The sequence below is a fragment of the Wallemia mellicola genome (assembly GCF_000263375.1).
Source record: "Wallemia mellicola CBS 633.66 unplaced genomic scaffold WALSEscaffold_16, whole genome shotgun sequence".
NCBI lineage: Eukaryota > Fungi > Basidiomycota > Wallemiomycetes > Wallemiales > Wallemiaceae > Wallemia > Wallemia mellicola.
This window is the reverse complement of record NW_006531973.1, coordinates 28079-48261: the sequence shown is the minus strand read 5'-3', so window position 1 is coordinate 48261 and position 20183 is coordinate 28079. Positions and strand designations below refer to the sequence as shown.

At 40.9% G+C, this 20183-nt stretch overlaps 11 protein-coding genes across 11 annotated transcripts; 6 read left to right on the top strand and 5 right to left on the bottom strand.

Moving 5' to 3' along the window:
* Positions 1-29: 29 nt before the first annotated feature.
* WALSEDRAFT_33197 (hypothetical protein) lies at positions 30-1276 on the bottom strand (the record flags this gene model as incomplete). Its single annotated transcript, XM_006959279.1, has 7 exons — positions 30-157; positions 203-629; positions 675-813; positions 864-994; positions 1040-1058; positions 1107-1124; positions 1172-1276. 7 exons carry the CDS (start codon positions 1274-1276, stop codon positions 103-105), a joined length of 894 nt encoding a protein of 297 aa, XP_006959341.1. The 3' UTR covers positions 30-102.
* A 317-nt stretch (positions 1277-1593) lies between these two features.
* WALSEDRAFT_58059 (hypothetical protein) lies at positions 1594-2384 on the bottom strand. The gene has a single exon (XM_006959278.1). It carries the CDS (start codon positions 2215-2217, stop codon positions 1840-1842), a length of 378 nt encoding a protein of 125 aa, XP_006959340.1. The 5' UTR covers positions 2218-2384; the 3' UTR covers positions 1594-1839.
* WALSEDRAFT_60855 (hypothetical protein) lies at positions 1594-5038 on the top strand. The gene is made up of 2 exons (XM_006959277.1): positions 1594-2477; positions 2529-5038. The coding sequence occupies exons 1-2, from the start codon at positions 2227-2229 to the stop codon at positions 3772-3774; spliced, it is 1497 nt and encodes a 498-aa protein (XP_006959339.1). The 5' UTR covers positions 1594-2226; the 3' UTR covers positions 3775-5038.
* Positions 2563-5038, bottom strand: WALSEDRAFT_60854 (hypothetical protein). Its single transcript, XM_006959276.1, has one exon. It carries the CDS (start codon positions 4998-5000, stop codon positions 3909-3911), a length of 1092 nt encoding a protein of 363 aa, XP_006959338.1. The 5' UTR covers positions 5001-5038; the 3' UTR covers positions 2563-3908.
* A 1008-nt stretch (positions 5039-6046) lies between these two features.
* On the top strand, positions 6047-11728 carry WALSEDRAFT_60853 (hypothetical protein). The gene is made up of 8 exons (XM_006959275.1): positions 6047-6117; positions 6166-6214; positions 6258-6330; positions 6377-6628; positions 6673-8891; positions 8940-9238; positions 9288-11295; positions 11345-11728. The coding sequence occupies exons 1-8, from the start codon at positions 6077-6079 to the stop codon at positions 11690-11692; spliced, it is 5289 nt and encodes a 1762-aa protein (XP_006959337.1). The 5' UTR covers positions 6047-6076; the 3' UTR covers positions 11693-11728.
* Positions 11729-11759: 31 nt separating this feature from the next.
* WALSEDRAFT_20245 (hypothetical protein) lies at positions 11760-13091 on the top strand (the record flags this gene model as incomplete). Its single annotated transcript, XM_006959250.1, has 3 exons — positions 11760-11840; positions 11888-12007; positions 12054-13091. The coding sequence occupies 3 exons, from the start codon at positions 11760-11762 to the stop codon at positions 13089-13091; spliced, it is 1239 nt and encodes a 412-aa protein (XP_006959312.1).
* Positions 13092-13792: 701 nt separating this feature from the next.
* WALSEDRAFT_60852 (hypothetical protein) lies at positions 13793-14397 on the top strand (the record flags this gene model as incomplete). The annotated part of the gene is made up of 2 exons (XM_006959274.1): positions 13793-14108; positions 14173-14397. Coding segments are annotated over 2 exons (518 nt in total), but the record flags the coding sequence as incomplete, so codon positions are not given.
* WALSEDRAFT_65213 (pseudouridine synthase) lies at positions 14393-15314 on the top strand (the record flags this gene model as incomplete). Its single annotated transcript, XM_006959273.1, has 5 exons — positions 14393-14488; positions 14537-14564; positions 14613-14899; positions 14946-15116; positions 15165-15314. The coding sequence occupies 5 exons, from the start codon at positions 14393-14395 to the stop codon at positions 15312-15314; spliced, it is 732 nt and encodes a 243-aa protein (XP_006959335.1).
* Positions 14393-19917, top strand: WALSEDRAFT_69697 (hypothetical protein). Its single transcript, XM_006959271.1, has 8 exons — positions 14393-14488; positions 14537-14564; positions 14613-14899; positions 14946-15116; positions 15165-15436; positions 15482-15933; positions 15978-16054; positions 16099-19917. The coding sequence occupies exons 5-8, from the start codon at positions 15347-15349 to the stop codon at positions 16275-16277; spliced, it is 798 nt and encodes a 265-aa protein (XP_006959333.1). The 5' UTR covers positions 14393-14488; positions 14537-14564; positions 14613-14899; positions 14946-15116; positions 15165-15346; the 3' UTR covers positions 16278-19917.
* On the bottom strand, positions 16369-17707 carry WALSEDRAFT_65211 (Metallo-dependent hydrolase; the record flags this gene model as incomplete). Its single annotated transcript, XM_006959272.1, has 4 exons — positions 16369-16434; positions 16488-17182; positions 17226-17301; positions 17348-17707. 4 exons carry the CDS (start codon positions 17705-17707, stop codon positions 16369-16371), a joined length of 1197 nt encoding a protein of 398 aa, XP_006959334.1.
* Positions 19124-19276, bottom strand: WALSEDRAFT_5767 (GATA-domain-containing protein; the record flags this gene model as incomplete). The annotated part of the gene is made up of 1 exon (XM_006959247.1): positions 19124-19276. A coding segment is annotated over one exon (153 nt), but the record flags the coding sequence as incomplete, so codon positions are not given.
* Positions 19918-20183: the final 266 nt, after the last annotated feature.

Genomic DNA, 20183 nt, shown 5'->3' with positions numbered 1-20183 from the left:
GTAGTCGGTGATGTAAGCGTTCGAAGCCAAAAACAACTCAAGTCAATGAAAAAAATTTAAAACAAAATGTCGATATAAATCCATTTATGATATTCATAAAGTTTACAACTCACGGTTGTAAGGTCTCGAGAATCTGTATTTGTAAGGTAAATTTTTCCTGCCGCTTCTCAATTATCGGTGCCGAAAGATATTGTCTACTTACCGAGATGCCTTGTCTGTATGTGATTTTGGTTGTGCATATCCATTATCGCCATCGCCCCACTTCGATTGACCTGCATTCTTCGCTTGAGTAACGAAGTCGTGTATTTTGCGTAAATTGTCCGCACCACTGACGTGTCCGAGTGGTTCAGCAGGCTTCTTCTGTTCTTGTTCTGGTATCTCATTCTTCAACTCCTGAGGTTCATTGCCGTTATCGTCCACTATATGTTGGATTCCGTCATCATGAGCGTCATGATCGACTGATTGGGCACTCAAGAATTTTGCTTCTTTGCTGTCCTCATCGTGGTCAATGTGTCCGTGGTTCGCAAAGTGCTTAATGTCTTCTGGGTGGTTGTAAGATTCGTCTGTTTGAGTTTCCGGTGTGGAGTGATATTTTTCTTCATGATGAATGAAATACTCGCTTTCCTCGTCTATGAAAGTCAATTGGAATGGTGATAAAATTATATCTCACTAACCATAATGATGCCCCAATCCACCCAATTCAGGGAATGAAGGCAAACCCTCGGCACCACCATTCTTAAATTCACGCAGAGTGATAACACCATCTCCGTTGTCATCCAATGACTTGAGTACTTCTGTAATAACATACTCGACCTAAATAACGCGTGTTAAACTAGGAAAACACGTGAAATCGTCTCAATTACCTTTTTAGAATGCTCATCATCAGACTTAGAATTACCTGTAGATTCATAGTGATGTAAACCGTAGATAGCTTCTATCTCTGGACCTGTCAGTAGGTCGTCCCTATCTAAGTCGTGTAGTTTGAAGAAAGATACTAGAGCTATTGAGTGGATAATCATTCAACTAGTATATAACGAACCCAAATCGAATCCATTAATCTTGTATATCGTTAGACTTTAAATAGATTGGTAGACTAAATAACCTACGTGATGCTCTGATGCCATCTAAGTTTATATCAGTACCTCAATCAATCCGCAGAAATGGGTCTTACATGCTGAGCTATATAATTATCGGGTGTATCTGGATCGATATCTTCGTGTCCATGAGCTTGTATAGCTCCAATGAGCGCCAAAATCACCGCTGATTTCATCATCATCGTGGGGGTATGAAAGAAAGGTAATACAATATGGCAATAAAAGCTAAGTTTAATAATATTAATATAATTAATACAATAAATATAGTAAGTGTACTGTTGTAGCAGCATATACAGACGCATGGATCATCTATATTCACCTGTTCCGTTAAAACTGCGTTGATATATCCGCCTTTTCAGGCAAAGTGATGGTTGGAAGCCTTCACAGTGCATAGTTTAACGGAATATAACACACTAAGCACAATTATTCACTAAGGTTGAAGAGTATTCATTTAGAAATACACGAAAATTACAACTGTAGGTTTTGTTAGAGTGTGCTAAGAGCTAGGTAGTCCAGCATTGGTGAGTCAGATAGGAGCGAAAGACGTTTAGATGTAATAGTCGTCATGAATGATCAGTGTGAACTTGCCTGATACATTTGCTTCATCAAGTAACACCTAGTTGGACTATATAGTAGAATATACTCACATTATCTATCTATGCGGGATGTTTTCTGGATATATTCGATGGTGGTCGTTCAAGAGTAAGCCAAAAGTGAGTGCAGATTTGAAGTCAATGGGGTAACCCTAACTGAGACTACCAGCAGCGAGAGCATCCTTACCCTGAGCTATTAAATCCTGGATAGACCACCGTATTTTATTGAACTGGTTGTCATTCTCTAGACATTCCTCAATGTCGTCCTCTTCTACGTTATCTATCATAGATTGCGGAGATGGAGAACGTCTGTCTAGCTGGAGCTGCTCTACTAAGCGTTTCAATTCCTTTATCTGCTTGACGTGCTTCAATCTCGTCTGCTCGAGCTGGTGATTGATTGCGAGGAGTGCTTTATTGCTGATCTCCAGATCTGCTATCTTTCTATTCTCTATATCTTTCCTCTGATTACTCGGGCTGCCGGTACCACTATCCGTGTAATGCCTCACTCTGGCTTTATATGGTGACTGCATCGATGATGAATGTTTCAACTCAACAACCAACACGCTCAGATGCGTGAATTCGTATATAACAGCTATAGATTCATTCTCAAACCTTCAACTAATAGTGACTTTCAATGGAATGATATATTGCAAGTTATAGTACCCACTATTTCCCCTTTAGAATCCTTCAACTTGCATTCTGAGCCAGCTACTTGTCCGATATGCTTAGATAGACATACAGCTCCTAGAATGCTCCTATGCGGTCATATATTTTGTTTACATTGTTTACTGTAGGTTTATACACCCTTATCAAGCCTCTTTGGCTAACAAACGTTCAACAGTCAGCATCTATCAAATAGCGAGAACCAGAAGTTCACAAAATGCGCTGTATGTGGAGACGTATTTTACTTAAAGAACGTAAAACCAGTGCATTTCTACAATATCTACCCATCAACTTCTATCGTGGATCTCACTCTCCTGCGTAAACCCCCGTCTAGTCAGCTAGCTCTACCCTTAGGTCATTTCTACCCTAGCTCACTTATACCACCACAAGAAATCCCGCCTTCATTCATTCCAATCGTATTTACTTTCGCGAAATACATGCTAGCCACATCTAGTTCACTCAATAGCCTATACGTTAATGATATACACAAACTACAATCGGAACGCGAAAAGAATCAAGGTGATCATTTCACGCAAATGTTTATTGATCAAGCGACCGAAAAGGTCATTGACGCAACTCACACTATCAATGAAACTATTGATACGCCCATTCTTCACCAAATTGAGGAACGTCAGCAAGATATCTATAATCAGCTTTCAAAACGTTCTGAATATGTTCCACCTGAACATACGCGTGATTACTTTTTCTACCAATCTAGTCAAGGATTACCAATATATTTGCATACACTCGACACACGGATTCTATTACATCAATTCAAGTCCTATTCACTTTTCCCACCAAAACTTTCTCTGCCGATTGAACACATACAAGAGGCTACAATGGATGAAAATCTTCGCAAACGTTGCAAATATCTTTCGCATGTTCCACTCGGTAGTGATATAATATTTGTAGAAACATCACTCAAGGATATAGTTGATGAGGAAACATTGTTATTTTTTAAAGAGCCTCTTGAGCAACGCAAAACCAGACGGAACGCCAAACATAGACGAGAGGAGAGAGAATCAGCAAAGGCAGCTAAACGAGCGATGATTTTAGAAAATGAAAGAATAGCTCAACAGGCAGAGGCCTTATCTACAAAGTCATTCCCTCAAATGGTATCAACGCCAAGACCTATAGAGGAAGAGGATGAAGAGACTCAGCTAAATCATGCACTCGCTCTTAGTGCAGCGGCTACAAGGAGCCAAAATGGGGGCGGAGGTCCATGGGGAACCTCGTTTGCTACAGCCCTGTCCAGCCAAGACGCTATTAACAACCAAAGTAAGCATGATATGGAGACATTTGACGCCCAGTGGAATGCAGCCATCGAGCAACAAGGAACTACACAAGAAAATGAAAATAATGGTAAAAAGAAGAAAAAGAAAAAGACTTTAGTTTTAGGCGCTATAGGCTCTCGTAGAGCTTGATCAAATGAAATGATACTAGAATTGCACTACACAGCAAATATGAATCAAATTGGATAAATACAACTCTTAGATTACATGTATACAAATAATTTGCATATAATTACATACACTTCATTGAATATCGAATAAAATTACTAGTTCTTTGAGAATCTACCGTTACCATCCCTCATTTTGTGATGCACTTGCGTGTGTAACGATGATTTTGACTCATTTTGTTTTTTCCTGGGTGGATTTTCTGATCTTTTGCTCTTTTTCGTGGTTTTCTTTGGGCTCGTTTGATTTTCTTCGTCATTATCTATTGAATTTTGCTGTATAGGCGTCGACTGGGATTTTTGTGGTGTCCATTCAGACTGGCCTGGAGTAATCTCAAGATTTTCTTGACTTGACTCAATTATATCTAAAGTAGATCTGGGCATTTTTGCGCTTGATTCAGGCTTCTTTGGTGTCGATTCAAGTTCGGCTGCTACCGATCGATGTTCTTCTACCGCCTGAGACTTTGTCTTTGTAGGTACTTCCACCTTCTTGAGATCATTTTCACTAATTTTATTGGCAGCAATGAAACTCTGTACAAGAGGGTCTGTAATCTTCCTCCTTCCTCTGAACGCACCATAAACATATGTGATACCATTGCCTTTTATCGTCGGTTTCTTCTCAGTCTCTTTCTCACCCTTGACATCTGAAGAATCTGCCTTGTTCTTTGGAGGTCGGCCACGACCACGACCTGGTACCTTCTTTGCACTTTCGACGACAGAGTCTCTATGTTTGCGTTTCCTGCCTCGTTTAGGGGTTGATACTTCAGCGTATCTCTTACGCATCGCACTCGGACTTTGTGGTGGAAACGGTGACTCTTGCCATAACTTCAGTTCTTTTGCGTCCTGGGTATCACTCTGCAGGTTATGTCTATTAGACGTAATTCGAGGCGTACTGATTGTTCCAATGCTAGGTGCTTTGGTTTCAGGCATGACAATCTTCTTACTCGAAAAATCATATTTCTCTCCTCTAACTCGACAAGATATAGCTTCTTCCCAAATACTCTTTGCGTTGTATTCCTGACCGACACCAGACCATATTCCAAAGCCATCAGCGGCATCAATCAGGCTAAACTCTCTGTGTTTATCAATCTCATTAGGTATGTTGACACCAAATGCTACTAATGAACGATGTGATTTTCGCGAATTGGCGATTTCTTGATTTGGCGCTTTAAGTCGAGCGTCAGCGGCTATCATTAATGCAGATGGTGGCTTGATGAATGATTTCAACGTATGGGCCGTTAATATTGATTGTGAAAGTGGGGATTTTGGAGATTTTTGTGACATAGCTATTATCTTCTTCGTTGATGGTGGTATCTTCAATTTGACCCTTAACGGAGACTGCATATCGCGTTTAAATACTCTTACTTCGAGGTTACGCATTTGCGGACTAGGATTGTAAAGTGATTTATCGCCGACACTGCGAACGTCAAACGGGGAGGGTGTTGACCTATAATACGGGCTTATCGTTGTCTTCCCTTTATAATCAGGTTTGAGTAGCTGATCATAACGCTCTAGCATTTTGTCATTTTCATAGAGCAGTTTCTGCTGCAATACATAAGCTAATGGACGATCAGCCGCTGAAATGCCGCTTGATAACGCTATTATCTCTTGGGGCATGTCATCGCTGTCTTCAAGCTCAAGCTGTTCAAGAGCTTCCTGCTTCTCATGTAACTTATAGCGTTCATGATAGAGTTGCTCCTTCTCGAGTCTTCTCATTCGCTTCTCCTCGTACTCGTACTTCCTGTGTGTCTTCTCGTAGAGTTCCTCTGAAATGTATTCGACGGCGTCATCCTCGTCATCGCTATCGCCCAACTCGACGCGTTCGAATCGCGGTACAGGATAGCTGCTGGTCGAGGCTTCAAATGGGGCTAAGGAAGGACTGGGTGGCAACCTATCACCCTCGATCGTCGACCAGATAAAACGCTGACTAGAATCTAAAAGTGGCTGACTCTCGACTGAGAAGCTTGAGCTAATTTAGGACTGAAGAGGTGAAACTCACGTATTCTGCTATCTGCGTTCTGTAATGACTCTAATAAGGCATCTCTATCACTCCCAGAGGCGTTCCCAGCTCCCAAAAGCGATAATGCCGTGGAGACCGTACGCCGCTGGCGCTTCTGCCTAGTCGGTATATTTTTTAGTAGAGTATTTCTATTAAGCTGAGATCTCTGGTCTGCTCGTCTGTGATCTCCCATCAGCCAGAATTACTGGCTCAACGTCGCTTTTGAAGTGACGGTCACTATCCCATCTCAGCTTATAACGGTTGAGTGAATATGGCTGTTTCAAGGGAAGCCCACAAGCGTGGCTTTAGCTTATAAGTCCTTTATTCCACTCTATATGCCCATTACTGACGCACACAAACAACCCACCAGCGAGTCGTTCTCGACTTGGATTTTGGTGGTTTGTTCAGGGTAAGCGACCGTCGCTTCTTCATACTCTCTAATATCCCTATAGGGTTTTACTGAACTCACGATTACACCAATATCTGATGCACTCAAGACGGTCAATATACACTCGAGACAAGCCAGTGAGTTATTGGGCCGTAAGACGCGTTATTGCTAACTGGTATTCAGCTATACATAGAGTGCTTGTCACCCCGCCAAATCCTACAGCTACACCCATCCCGACTGACTTCACCCACCGCGATCCTCAGTCACATATCAACTTAGCAGAAAACGAGGGAAAGGACGGCAAAGTGGACGTACATCGACATCCTGAGCTCAAGCGGAAAGTTTACTCGGCTCTCGCTCAAGGTGACGAAGGAGAACTAAGCATTTCTCTCCCACCTGGCTGTATCGTCCGTGGCTTAGGCGATAATGTACAACGTAAGTATTCGTATGCCTTTACATACAATATATTGACCCTCCAGCTGAAATTCCACCGTCCTCAGCTGATAAAGACAAGGAGGATCCAAAAGAGCAGAAAGAACAGAAAGAGCAGAAAGAGACTACACAGAATACACAGGATTTTGCCCCAATTACTATATTCGTGGAGTTCTCCATTACGCAGCCATTTGAAGGTCTCCAGGTTGTGAAACCTACAGAGACTTCCCCATATCGCATTCCGCACATATATACATCACCAACATGCCCTGATGCAGCTCGTTGTTGGGTGCCTTGTATAGATAGCTTGTGGGAAAGATGCACTTGGGAACTGGAGTTTATCACCCCTAGGTTCCTCTCAGCAGTCGGCGAAGACGGCGTAGAAGGCGAGCAGGATGACCCAGTTGTCGTAGTTTCTTCAGGCGACTTGATTGAACAGGTCGCACACCCATCTATATCATCAAAGACTATCTTCCACTTTGCTCAATCATTGCCTACATCTGTACAACACATAGCTTTTGCAGCTGGCCCCTTCACTATTTTACCGATTCCGCATACCTCCGCAACTACTCAATCAACATTACTTCATGCATTTGGTCCACCTGGTACAGCCAAAGAGTTGGCAGCTTCGGTAGCGATCATTCCACGCGCTTTGCAATTCTATAGTGCAGAGCATGGTACATATCCATTCTCATCGTTCAAGGTCGTCTTCGTTCATGATCCGCCAGTCGATGTCAGTGTTTCCTCAACTGTCGTAATAATGTCAATGGATTTGCTTCATCCTGCCTCGGCGATAGAGCAGACTTTAGATACTCGACAAAAACTTTCACATGCATTGGCAACACAATGGTCCGGAATCAACATCATGCCTAGATCGTGGTCTGATATGTGGTTGGTTCAGGGTCTAGCAAGCTACATCTCAAACCTCTTCTTGAAGAAGTCTATGGGTAACAATGAATACTTCTTCCGTATGAAGAAGGATATGGATAGATTAGCAATGAACGATACTGGCCAATTACCACCATTGTGTGTACCAAATGCACTTGAACCTGCTAATGACAATGATGCACCATTTTTACTATTAAAAGCACCACTAGTTTTACACATTCTTGATCGTAAACTTTCAAAGTCTGGAACAGCACATGGTTTATCGAGAGTTCTACCAAAGATTTTCTTGGGTGCGCTTTCAGGTGATGTTATTATATCAACCAACGGTTTCTTGAGAACTTGTAGGAAAGTAGCTGGTGTAGACCTCAGACAATTTGCTGATCAATGGATTTTTGGATCTGGTACACCAAGATTCACAATTGGTGCCAATTTCAATAGAAAAAAGATGTGTGTAGAAATGACAGTAAAGCAAGAATCACCAGCATACGACGCCCATACACCAAATACTCCAGAGATGCATTATAACAGACCAACCCAAATATTTGAAGGTCAAATGACTGTGAGAATTCATGAAGCTGATGGTACACCATATGAGCACGTTCTTGATATCAAGGATGCAAATAAGAGGTTCGACGTTCCTTTCAATACGAAGTATAAACGTGTTAGAAGAAACACAAAGCGTTATCAAGCCAGACAGGCAGCAGCAGCCGCGGCCGCACAGGGTGATGAAGAAGCAGCTGAAGCTATCGGTATGATAGATTTGGGTTTCCAATTAAATGACTGGGAACAAGAATCCGAGAGAGACAGATGGAAGGTTGAGGATTGGACTGAAGAGGATGAAGCTGCGATGTCACAAGCTACCTACGAATGGATCAGAGTTGATGCAGACTTTGAATGGATTTCTATGATAACATTCGAACAACCAGATTTCATGTGGGTTTCTCAATTGCAGCGTGACAGAGATGTTGTTGCCCAACTAGAAGCTGTTCATGCTTTGAAATCTATTCCATCAAAATTGGTTTCAACTCAGCTCACTAGGACGGTTTTGGTCACAAACTACTTCTTCAGAATTAGGATGGAAGCCGCTATGGTTTTACATACATGTGCAACACCAGAATTGGATTATATCGGAATGTTCCACTTATTCAAGATCTTCCAATCTAGGTACTGTTATCCACCACCACAAGAGATCATGGATCCATTCGGTTTCAAGTGTATACCACTGGCTAACAACTTCGATGACTTGAGTGAATACTTCGTTCGTAAGGCTGTCATCGTTTCCTTGACTTCAATCAGAGATCAATCTAGTCGATCTATGCTCAATATTAGAGAATTCCTCGTTGATCAGTTGAGGTACAATGACAATTCGAGTAATAGAGTGAGTGGATTGTTGTGATGCTAACAAGTTATACTAACCATCCATAAGTATTCCGATAGCTACTATTTGTCTGGTATAATTAGTTGCTTAGCCATTGCTCTTGTACCAACCGTCCAACACGAAGCTAGTGTGCTGCAGCAAGATGAGGATCCTGATGCAAATGATCATCCGTTTGGTCCTCACGTTCGTCGACAAGCAATTGAAGAAGTCGAAAGGTATAGAACCATGGATAGGCTCGTACCTTCTTATCAAAATGTCATCTCAGTTGCGACGCTTGAGTTTAATGTCAAGTTGATGATCGCAGGTATAATACCGAACAACGCACCACTCTTCATCCCATATACAAGGTAATTAATAAAATTCTAAGAAGAATCTGACTTTCTAACATAATAATAGGGAGGGTAACTACCCACCGCTTCGAATCGTCGCGTTCGACTGTTTACTGCTTCTTGGTGCTCTTCGCCATCGCCCAATCATTCAATACTTTTCTACCATACTCGGGTATGACGAATCAAGGGTGGTCAGAAGATCGCTGGCTCAATCTATGATCGAGTCACTTATCGTTTTGATGGCAACTGGTGATTTGGCCGCCATTCAGAAGAAGGAACCTCAATTCATTGAAGAAGATGCCAAACTGAGTGAAATTAAAGAGAAGGACTCTGGTAAAAGTGAACTTGACAGACAGTTGAAGGGTCTTCGCAAAGATATTGGTAAATTAGCTAGTCTTAGAATGGGTATTATGACTGCACTGTTGTCATCACAAGTCGATTATCAGGTTAGATGGACGCTCCTGCAACTTTGTGATGTTCTCTACAAAGGCAATACAGAACCATTACCTAAAGTCAAGTTCAAGTTACCAGCGCCAGCACCTGCACCTGCGCCACCTCAACCACCTGCGTCGACTGAGCAAACACCGACGATGCCTGTCAAAATCAAACTCAAGGCACCAACAATACCATCAGCCACTCCAGCCTCAGCCACACCACCGCCGGTCATGGATACTAAATCGCCAGAGCCAACACTACCAGAAACCAACGGTAATGCAAACGGTTATACTGCACCTAGTGGTAGTGGATTGAACATCTCACTCAAGAAGAAGAGAGATAAGGCTGTACCGCAAGCCCAAAGAGGCGGTATGTCAAGCCAGGATGTCAGTGCTTGCCGAGCCATTCATAAACGTATCCAAGGTCACAAGACGGCGGGTTGGTTTTTGTATCCAGTCGATCCTGTTAGGGATGGTGCTCCTGATTACTTTACAATAATAAAGGAACCAATGGATATAGGTACTATGAGTGCCAAACTCGATAGTGGTCATTACGCATCTAGGTTCGATTATGAAAATGACTTCAAATTGATAATTAAGAATGCAACTACGTATAATGGACCATCATCTCCAGTTCATAAAACTGCATTAGAGTTAGATGCATTCTTTGACAAGCAATGGCAAAGAGTTGCAAATACGCTAAATGCTGCCGCTGGACGTAGACCTACTGCACAAGCCAATGATGCTATGCCAAGTCCACCAAGTAAGGTACCTGATGCATCTGAAGTAACGCAACCGCCACCAGCTCAGCCACGACTCTCATTGAAGATCAAACCTCCTAAGCCTGTCAAGGATACTGATAAGGATATGGAGAGTAATGGTAATGACAATCTGGATAGACCAGTGGAAGCAAGTAATCCTCCGGCTGATCCAGCTGTAATAACTCAACCTGAACCGCCTGTTGCAGTCGAGGAATCTTCTGCCTTACCATCGGAACCAAGCACCCAGGAAGTGAAAACCGAAAGTGCACTACCAGATGCAGATGTATCTGCAACGGTATCTCAGCCAGTTGAAGAACAGCAGCCTCAGATGGATGTAACAACAGCTCAGTCAAATCATGAGGACATTTTGAATGACGAATTACTAGCTTTGTCAGACAATAAACCAACAACGACATCAATGCCACCACCACCGCCAAAGATGCCTCAAACACAATCGGATGGCACTCTAGACTACAGGAAAGCAAAGATTTTGTTGAGAAAGTTGACGGGTATGCCAGAAGCTGCAATATTCTTGCAGCCAGTTGATCCAATATTACATGGCTGTCCAACATATCTGGATGAGATAAAGAGGCCGATGGATTTCTCGACAATATCAAAAAATATGGATCAAAAGAAATACGTAACTAATGATGAATTCATCAATGATGTTGAACAGATATTCAAGAATTGCAGACAATTCAATGGTACTAGTGAAACCAGTACATTGACTGCTCAGACTTGTGATCCAGTAGAAAAAGCTTTCAAGAGGGAGTGGAGGAGCATTATGTTACCAAAGATACCTCATAATGAAAAGAGAAGTTTGGTATCTACGATGAAAGGATGGTATAAGAGTGAACATGCGTTTTGGTTCTTGCAACCTGTAAGTATTTTAATGGATAAATATGTCGTATTTCTTACAAGATAAACAGGTCGATCCAGTTGCATTGGGAATACCACATTACAATGATATAATTCCGCAAGAGAATATGAGAGATCTATCCCTCATACAATCAAAATTAGAGAAGGACCAATATCCATCAGTGGATGCCTTCGAAGCTGATATAAAGTTGATGACGTACAATGCAATCTTATTCAATGGACCAGATTCACCAGTGTCAATATCGGCGAAGATTCTAGAAAAGATGGTAGCTAATAGTCTGAAAGAGTTTAAGAATAAGTTTAACTCCTTAAGCCCCCAACCTTCAACGCAGACCCATAAGAGAGCTTCATCGACTACTTCAGAGTCACGTAGTAATAAAAAGAGTAGAATAAATTAAGTGAATTTTGTATTTTACATTCATATTATTGTTTCCAGTTATACTTCCTTGATTACGAACAAACAAGATGTCCAGATACGCAGATATTAACAAAGTACTCGAAAAGCCAGGTCCATCTACCGACGAGTATTTCCAAGCTGGTGACGATGTGGGTCTGTCCGTATATAGTGAATATAACACTAAATACACCCAAAGGTGAAGAAGTTCTTGAGAGAGCAATGCAAAGTTCTGATCATTGGTGCTGGAGGACTGGGCTGCGAAATAGTCGCAAATCTCGCTCTCACTGGGTTCTCTGATCTTCATATCATTGATATGGTGAGTAATTTGCTTTATAAGCGACGAAAGGCTAACATAATGGCAGGATACAATAGACGTTTCTAATCTTAACCGTCAATTCCTCTTCCGTTCCTCAGACGTTGGCAAATCTAAAGCGAAAGCAGCTGCAGAGTTTATCATGAAGCGTATACCGAATGTTAAAGTAACAGCGCACCATAACAAGATACAGGACTTTGGCGAAGATTTCTACATGCAATTCAACATCGTCGTCTGTGGTTTAGATAGCGTAGAAGCTAGACGCTGGATAAACGCGACACTTTATAATATGGTCGATGACGACAATCCAGAGTCATTGAAACCATTAATTGATGGTGGTACCGAAGGTTTTAAGGGTCAATCTAGAGTTATCTTGCCAACGATTAGCAGTTGCTATGAATGTAGTCTCGATATGCTGACACCACCTACAACATTTCCTATCTGTACGATCGCAAATACCCCGCGCTTGCCTGAACATTGTATCGAATGGGCTAGTGTATTAGAGTGGCCAAAGGTATTTCCCTCAAAAAAGCTCGACAATGATGATCCAGAGCACATCGAGTGGTTATTGAGTAAATCGCTATCAAGAGCAAAGGAATTCAACATCGAAGGAGTCAATTGGTCATTGGTACAAGGTGTAGTCAAGAATATCATACCATCAGTCGCATCTACTAATGCAATCATCGCTGCTAGTTGCTGTAATGAAGCATTTAAGATTGCAACTACTACAGCGCCTTATCTAAACAATTATATGATGTTTATCGGTAATGAAGGTGTGTTTACTTACACTTTTGAGCATCAAAAGCGTGAGAATTGCGTCGTATGCGGTGGAGAGTCAGTTGATTTGGAAGTCAAAGATGAGATGATTGTCGAAGATCTAATTGACATCCTCAAGCAAAGGCAAGACTTCCAAGTAAGAAAACCATCGCTGAGTAACGATCAAGGTAACATTTACCTTCAATACCCACCACAGCTGGAAGAATACACACGTCAAAATTTAACAAAACCGTTATCAGAGTACAAAGGACAAACAATACTTGTCACTGATGCTAACTTACCATTCAAATTAAGTCTGAGATTAGTTTGAATTATGTTGTACAATAATCAATGCATTTTTACCTTAATATTAGACACTTTGATCGAATTTAATAGCTTGTCTTATAAATCTAATCTCTAGTTGTAATATTCATAATAAAAATAACGCTCTTTCTTTGACATCTGCACGACAGCGTATCAAAATTTGCATTAAAGCACAGCACGTGAGAGTGAATGAAATAGTTGTTAGGTTTGATTCCTATTGTTAGGTGATATAAAACTAAGTCATTGAAAATTAAAAATCAATTATCTTGTTAATCACAATCTGTCATCATCAACTTACTTTCGCAATCAATATGACTGATAAGTACTCAAGCTATAGACAAACGAACGACGACCTGCTATGGTCACCATCTAGTAACGCCAGCAATAACTATAGCCTATCCAGTCTCGGATTTGACAGCCCGCCTGAATATAGCAGCTCTCTACCGCCAATCAACATACTCGGTCGGGAAACGGATTTCCACAATAGTAGATCTTTACCATCATCTATACCAATGAATGAATTATCTATTAATCCTTCGCATATCACTGTATCGCCTTCATCATTCGATTTCGGACTAGGATTGATTGACGATAACGGCATGACGATGACATCCCCGACATTAGCACAAAATATATCACAAAATATATCACAAAATGATGATGATAATAGCTACGATGATAACGATGCAGATGATGATTATTACGATGATGAATTCGTTGAGGGTGATTTCGACGATGACGACGATTGGAATGTTAACACGACAAACATCAGATCGAAACGCAAGCACAATAGGTCATCAAGTAACGGTAGAGCTCCCTCACCAGCTCCAGCTATAGATATTGATATCGCTAAGCGTAGTAGAGGTAGGAGAGTGCCCACTTCAGACAACCAACGTGTTTTTAAATGCCCAGATCCACGTTGTCAGAAAGTTTTTGTCAGAAATGAGCATCTCAAGAGACATATCAAGAGTTTACATAGAGATGAGAAACCTTTCGAGTGCTTGGATCCTGGATGCACAAAGAAATTTACCCGTTTAGACAATGTGAGTAAGACAATTTTCAGACTGTTTGTCTGACTGTTTATGTAGATGTACCAACACCTTCGAATTCACAACAGAGATTCAAAGACGGCAACTACGACTAGAAGAAGATCATCGATTTCAACATCGAACAATCGCAAAATCTAGTATTATATCAAACACGGTCAATATACCACCACTCAGTTATGATCTTCATTTCTCTTTTTTGCTTATTTCAGCCTTTTTTGATGTAAATTCTTTAGTGTTGTAAACTTACTGTATGACGTCCATGATAAAACCGAGACTGGAGGTCTTATTCAAGGATAATATGCTCCTTGTTGTGAATAAGATACCTGGAATGCTCAGTCAAGCTGGTTCACACAGTGTGCGTAGATACTGCATATCCGACGAATCTATTGATAACGTATTTCAGCGGCTATCGATTGAAAATTATCTGGAAGGTGGGATATGATCAGAAACTCCTATGATTTGTTAATATAACCCAATAGATCTCAAATATGACTACGATGTACTCCCGAAACCTTTACATAGACTCGATTACAACACTTCAGGATGCCTGATGCTTGGTAGGACATCTCGAGCAGCCAAACAATTCAGTAGCGCACTAGCTAACAATAGAGTAACAAAAGAATACTGGGGATTGGTTTCTAATCTCGATAAAGTGTATGAGAATGAAGGTACGATAACACATCCAATTGCACTCTCCAGTTCTGGTAGACCGTACTTGGGAGGAGAACAGAAAGCTCACACTCGCTGGCAAATACTGCGACACGATGTATGTCCTATGAGAACCTTTTCCAAGACGACTAACAACAATTAAGCCTATCACTCGAACTGGATTATGCAGATTCATAATACAAACTGGTCGCAAGCATCAGATAAGACTACACGCATCAGAAGCTCTTAAACTTCCTATCATTGGTGACGCATTATATGGAGAAGGCAAACAATCGGATGTTTTGTACTTGCATGCCCGTTCGTTAGCGTTTGAAGTGAGTTATTTATAAAATATGGTTTATAAATTAATAACACTCCTTCAGAGGTTCTATAAAAGCAGTTCCGGTAAAGCCTACAAAAGTCAAGTCAAAGTTGAAGCACCAGTACCGCGTGAATGGACAAAGAAAATGCTTGAATGTAAATTTGATGATTTTGTTGATAACAACTCCCTCAAGGGATTTGGTTTGTCTTGATAAATTCCTCGTCTTCTCTCTTAGATACTACGATGTCATTAAGGGCTGTCTTCCAAGAAGATGCAGAATACTCCGAAGATTTGTTCTCTGACTCTCTGGAGGCTATTTTTGGACATCATCAGGTGAGACTTACGCTTATCAATACAAATAATAGCTTATTGAGTTAGCCTAGTCAAGGTGAACCAGGTTCTAAATTTATATACAAAAGTCCGTGGAAGAATTTAGATATACGCATACCGAATCAACCCACGAATGGTTTATTCTCTCAGATGCAATGGGATTCTGGTTTGTTTCTATCAGATATGATCAGTGATAAGAAGGGTATATTTAACGATCTATCAAATAAGCGCATATTAGAATTTGGTGCGGGTACCGGATTGCCCTCTCTCTTGGCTTCTCTGGCTGGTTCTCCTTACGTCGTTTGCAGTGATTATGACGACGACTCACTTATCGAAAATCTTCGTAGGAATGTACAAGTGAACGACTTGTCAAATGTTAAAGTAATACCGCATATATGGGGACAGGATGTTTCGCCTCTAGTGAATGAACAGAAGTATAACATGATTTTATGCGCTGATACACTCTGGATGAGTGATCAACTTGATAACCTATTGAAGAGGTAATGTGCTAAGATTAACGTCAATATATCCTAATTAGCGACAGTCTGAGTGCAACTATAGACAAGGCTGACCCATCCTCACGAGTAGTCATAATCGCAGGATTCCATACCAACAGACCGCGTAGGTTTATTCTACGGAAAGGCTTTATCTGACAATCTTATCAGCTCTTGCAAAATTTTTCAGATTAGCAAAAGAATACAATTTAATCCCAGATGAGAATGGCATAAAGGAATGGGATATCGTTGATAACACGACAAAAGAATTCACATACGAAGGTACACTCGAGCCATCAATATGTTCGAGGTGGAAGATAATATCATACTTAAAATATGTATCTAATTGACTTATATCTATGTATCTATTTCTCTAGAACAAATTTACCATCAACAATGACACTTTGGATATTCGATGCAGTCCCTGCAAAAAGATACCTCTCAAAATCTCTTTTGAGTCTCTCTAACGGAGATAAGTCTGACTGCTTGACAGAATTGAAAAGACTTCTATTGTTTGCTGTATAAGGATTGATAATTAAAGCATCAAATTGTTTTCCCACTAGGAAGTTACCGATTTGTTTGTCCAAATCTAAAACACGAGCACCTCCAAGTGTTGCCAAATAAAAAAGTCTATCAACCCTAAGGTAGGTATCTTTTTCGTGTACCATCGCAAGTGCTTTGCTGGCAGTTGAGGCAGTCCTCAATGTTTGTAAGATACCCATCTCGTATCCAGCGCTACAATCACTACCAAGACCGATCTTCTTCAGGCCTCCATTGATTAATTTATCGACATCGGTAATACCACTACGAAGGTGGAAATTTGAAGTTGGGCAATGGCTAATACCACTGTTGTGCTTCTTAATTAAATCAATTTCAATATCTGAAAGATGACAACAATGAGCTAGTATAGTTTTATCAGTGAGTAACCCTCTATTAGCATATATATGTGTGTATGTTTCATCATTTGGATATAATTTCAATGTAAAGTCAATTTCACCTTTGTTCTCACTGAGGTGTGTCTGCATGTGTAAGTTCTCATTCTTTATGTAGTCCCCTAATTGAGAAAGTAGTTCTGGTGAGCAACAAATCGCAAATCTAGGCGTGATAACTGGATGAACAAGACTAGATTTGAGTGTATGTTTGACGTAATCAACGTATTCTTTTGTTTGCTCAAATGATATTTCTGCTGATTGATCTCTGTAATATTCTGGACAATTCTGATCCATATTGACTTTACCAACAAGAGCACGCTGTCCTAATTCACTGTCAATTGAAACTTGGAGAAATACTACACGTACCAAGGTTATGACAAGCAGTTGCTAATATCTTTGTAGCTTCTGAATGTAAGCTTGAATAATACGAGCATGTTGTCGTCTATTTGTTTATTAAACACTCCAATTTCAAAGAAGACTCCACTTACACCGACACTCAGCGTCGCTGCAACGACCCTACTGAAATCCGATTGAGCCATTTCTACATCTTCGTAGTTAGCCTCCGTTGGGAATGTCACTTCGTGTAACCAATCGAGCAACTCTAAGTTGAAACCATAGCCAATGTTAGCAAATTGAGGAGCATGAGCATGCGTATCAACAAAACCTGGTATCAAGAACTCGTTTTCTTGAGCGCTAATTATTTCTTCATCATTATACACTTTATCTGATTCTAACCTCTCCACTTGAGTAATCGTACCATTCTTATCGACATGCACAGCTGCTCGTTCGATATACTCCAATTTATCTGCTTCTAAAGAGTGTATTAAAGGATATATGTAAATCGTCATCGTTGTTTTTGTCCTCTCAGGAGATCATATAAAACTCCAGCTTCGGCGTTAACGTAGAGTTGATTCCGTTGATAACGATAAATTAAATCAGTCTCAAGTAATTCAATTCTAAAACACTTTAGAGTTGCCTTTTTATACTTTTACTTTCATAAACAGACAACAGACACAAGACCTTCAAATTGATAGAAGGTATAAATTTGCCAATGTTTGATATTAATACAAAAGAAATCTGTCTATAAATCCTTCTAGCTATCTAAATCCAGATCCATCAATGTCAATCCCTAATCCTTTAGGATGTTCACCTAAAATCTCATTTGTATTGAAATCTCCACCGAACAAGCCAAAGTCATAATTATTATCAGGCGGTTGTAACTGGTGATGATCAAATATCTGCTGCTGGGGAACTATCTGCTGTGGATTTTGCCCCGGTTGATTAAATTGTTGATTATGTCTTTGATCATTATTTTGTTGCAAGGGAATAGCTTGATTCGGTGTCGTTGAAGCGGGCGTCGCAAAATTGTTTTGACTTATATGACTTGGTGCTGTTGTAAGTGCTAATGGTGCGGATTCAAACGATTGTGCATGTTCGAAAGACGGTCGACTTTCAAATGGAGGTGGCTGCGCTCGATGGTCTGCAGACGTTGAAGCAGATGTTGGTACTGACGCAGGTGTTGTGAATGCTGTACTACTTGGTCCGCTACTGTCAAACGACTGGCCTTCGAAGCTCAGCTGATCAAAAGACATTTGTTGATCGAAAGGCAAATCTATACTGGATGCTCTAGTTGATGGTACAACTCCACCGTACGAAGTATAGGGCGAACTAACAATTGACGCACTTCCTAAATTCGACTGATCTATATTCGTCAATGAGTTCGGTGTATGGAATGGTGGAGTATTATTTGGTGTAAATGACTGCGGTTGACTAAATTGTGGTGGTATTGGATTCGATGGATTACCAGGTGTATTTACTGGAGTCATTGGTTGTAATGCAGACAAGCAACTATCATTTGTAAGTCTCCGTCGTTTAGGTATTTCAACCCCATCAGCTCGGAAGCTTGCAGTTGAGTTTGACACTCCAGCTGCTGCAGTTGCCGTTGCTGACAGTGTAGCATTCTCAAAGTCGACCTCATAAGCAGCTGGATTATTGATATCATTTAGACTCTCATAATTGGTTTCTAACTTAATTTGGTGCTGCTGATGTTGTTGCTGTTGTTGTTGTTGCGATTCCTGTTGTGACTGCTGCGACTGATTCGCTTGTTGATGTATGTTCCCTAATCCAGGTATCGGTAATCCAATACCAGCTAGAGCAGATTGCGTGAGTTCTCTAACAGGCGACGACATCCTCGAAACCATTGGCGATCCGTTCGGTGATCCATCGAATGAGCCTAACTTCCCATTCTTATCTATCGGGTCATAACGTGTGCGTTTTCTTATAATGTCTGTCTTCATGGAAAGTGGTCTTTGAGATTTATGTAACTTCAAATAAAGACCGCAAGCATTACATAAACTCTGACCATCATCTGCTTTTCTCCACAATGGTGTTGTAGAGGTATCACAGTTGGCGCATGTTGTGGTCGCGTTATTCATGTCTACATCAACTTTGTTGTAACTCGGCCACTCTCCTGGTGGATGCGCGTGTGCTGATGATCTAGTAGACTTCAACGACTTCGGTCTATGGCTCTTATGTAGTTTGAAGTATAAGCCACAAGCGTTACAAAGTAGTTGATCCTCTGACGACCTCCTCCAGAGGGGTGTAGAGAGAGCGCCACAATTGCTACAGCTTGGTTGCGCGAGGTTGTTGTTGCTTGGGTGCGATTGCTGATATTGTTGCGGCGGTGGCGGCTGTGGTGGATATTGATATTGATATTGTTGCTGCTGTTGATTCTGATCTAATTTCGAATTTGCGTGTGGAATTGGCTGACTAAATATATTCTCAAAACCAGGGATAGAATCCAGATCGAGGTTGAAAGGGTCCTCATGAGTAGGCGTCGTAGAGCTCAGCTTAGATGATCTCTCATGTCCTTTCCTCAAGACCATATCTGAGCTGTTATTCCTCTGGAATTTCGGTGCTTTCAGATCGGACAACTCGACGTTCTTCTCGTTATTCAACTTCTCAGAAGCATTCTTTGATAACTTCTTAAAGTTCTTTGCTGATTTGTTGTCGTCTACGAGTAGGTTGTGCATATAAAGTAATCTCCAACTCAGATTCTCCATTCTATGTCCGCTGAGATATGTCAGTATATAATATCACGTTCTATATTTATAGTTACCTTTCTAAATGCCCTTTGATCTTAGTTGAACATCTCCAGATCTCTATCAAAGTATCTTCATCATTAATGTTGAGGAAGGGGCTAAAGCTCTTATTCCCCTGAGTAGCTATAAGATAGTGTTCAAGAAAAGGATATATAACGTACCTTGAACTTCAATACAAAATTGGGCTTGCTTCCGCTCCCACTGGACATCTTGACTGTTAAAG

What these genes read in the sequence shown, in the direction of transcription:
- WALSEDRAFT_69697 (XM_006959271.1), top strand. Translation starts at nt 15,347, where the DNA reads ATGTCATTAAGGGCTGTCTTCCAAGAAGATGCAGAATACTCCGAAGAT. An exon ending in CTATTTTTGGACATCATCAG is followed by an intron (nt 15,437 to 15,481) that starts GTGAGACTTACG and finishes TTATTGAGTTAG; the next exon opens with CCTAGTCAAGGTGAACCAGG. An exon ending in CTTGATAACCTATTGAAGAG is followed by an intron (nt 15,934 to 15,977) that starts GTAATGTGCTAA and finishes AATTAGCGACAG; the next exon opens with TCTGAGTGCAACTATAGACA.
- WALSEDRAFT_60855 (XM_006959277.1), top strand. Translation starts at nt 2,227, where the DNA reads ATGTTTCAACTCAACAACCAACACGCTCAGATGCGTGAATTCGTATAT. An exon ending in TTTTGTTTACATTGTTTACT is followed by an intron (nt 2,478 to 2,528) that starts GTAGGTTTATAC and finishes AACGTTCAACAG; the next exon opens with TCAGCATCTATCAAATAGCG.
- WALSEDRAFT_58059 (XM_006959278.1), bottom strand. Translation starts at nt 2,217, where the DNA reads ATGCAGTCACCATATAAAGCCAGAGTGAGGCATTACACGGATAGTGGT.
- WALSEDRAFT_60853 (XM_006959275.1), top strand. Translation starts at nt 6,077, where the DNA reads ATGGCTGTTTCAAGGGAAGCCCACAAGCGTGGCTTTAGCTT. An exon ending in ATTTTGGTGGTTTGTTCAGG is followed by an intron (nt 6,215 to 6,257) that starts GTAAGCGACCGT and finishes ATATCCCTATAG; the next exon opens with GGTTTTACTGAACTCACGAT. An exon ending in TATACACTCGAGACAAGCCA is followed by an intron (nt 6,331 to 6,376) that starts GTGAGTTATTGG and finishes ACTGGTATTCAG; the next exon opens with CTATACATAGAGTGCTTGTC.
- WALSEDRAFT_60854 (XM_006959276.1), bottom strand. Translation starts at nt 5,000, where the DNA reads ATGATAGCCGCTGACGCTCGACTTAAAGCGCCAAATCAAGAAATCGCC.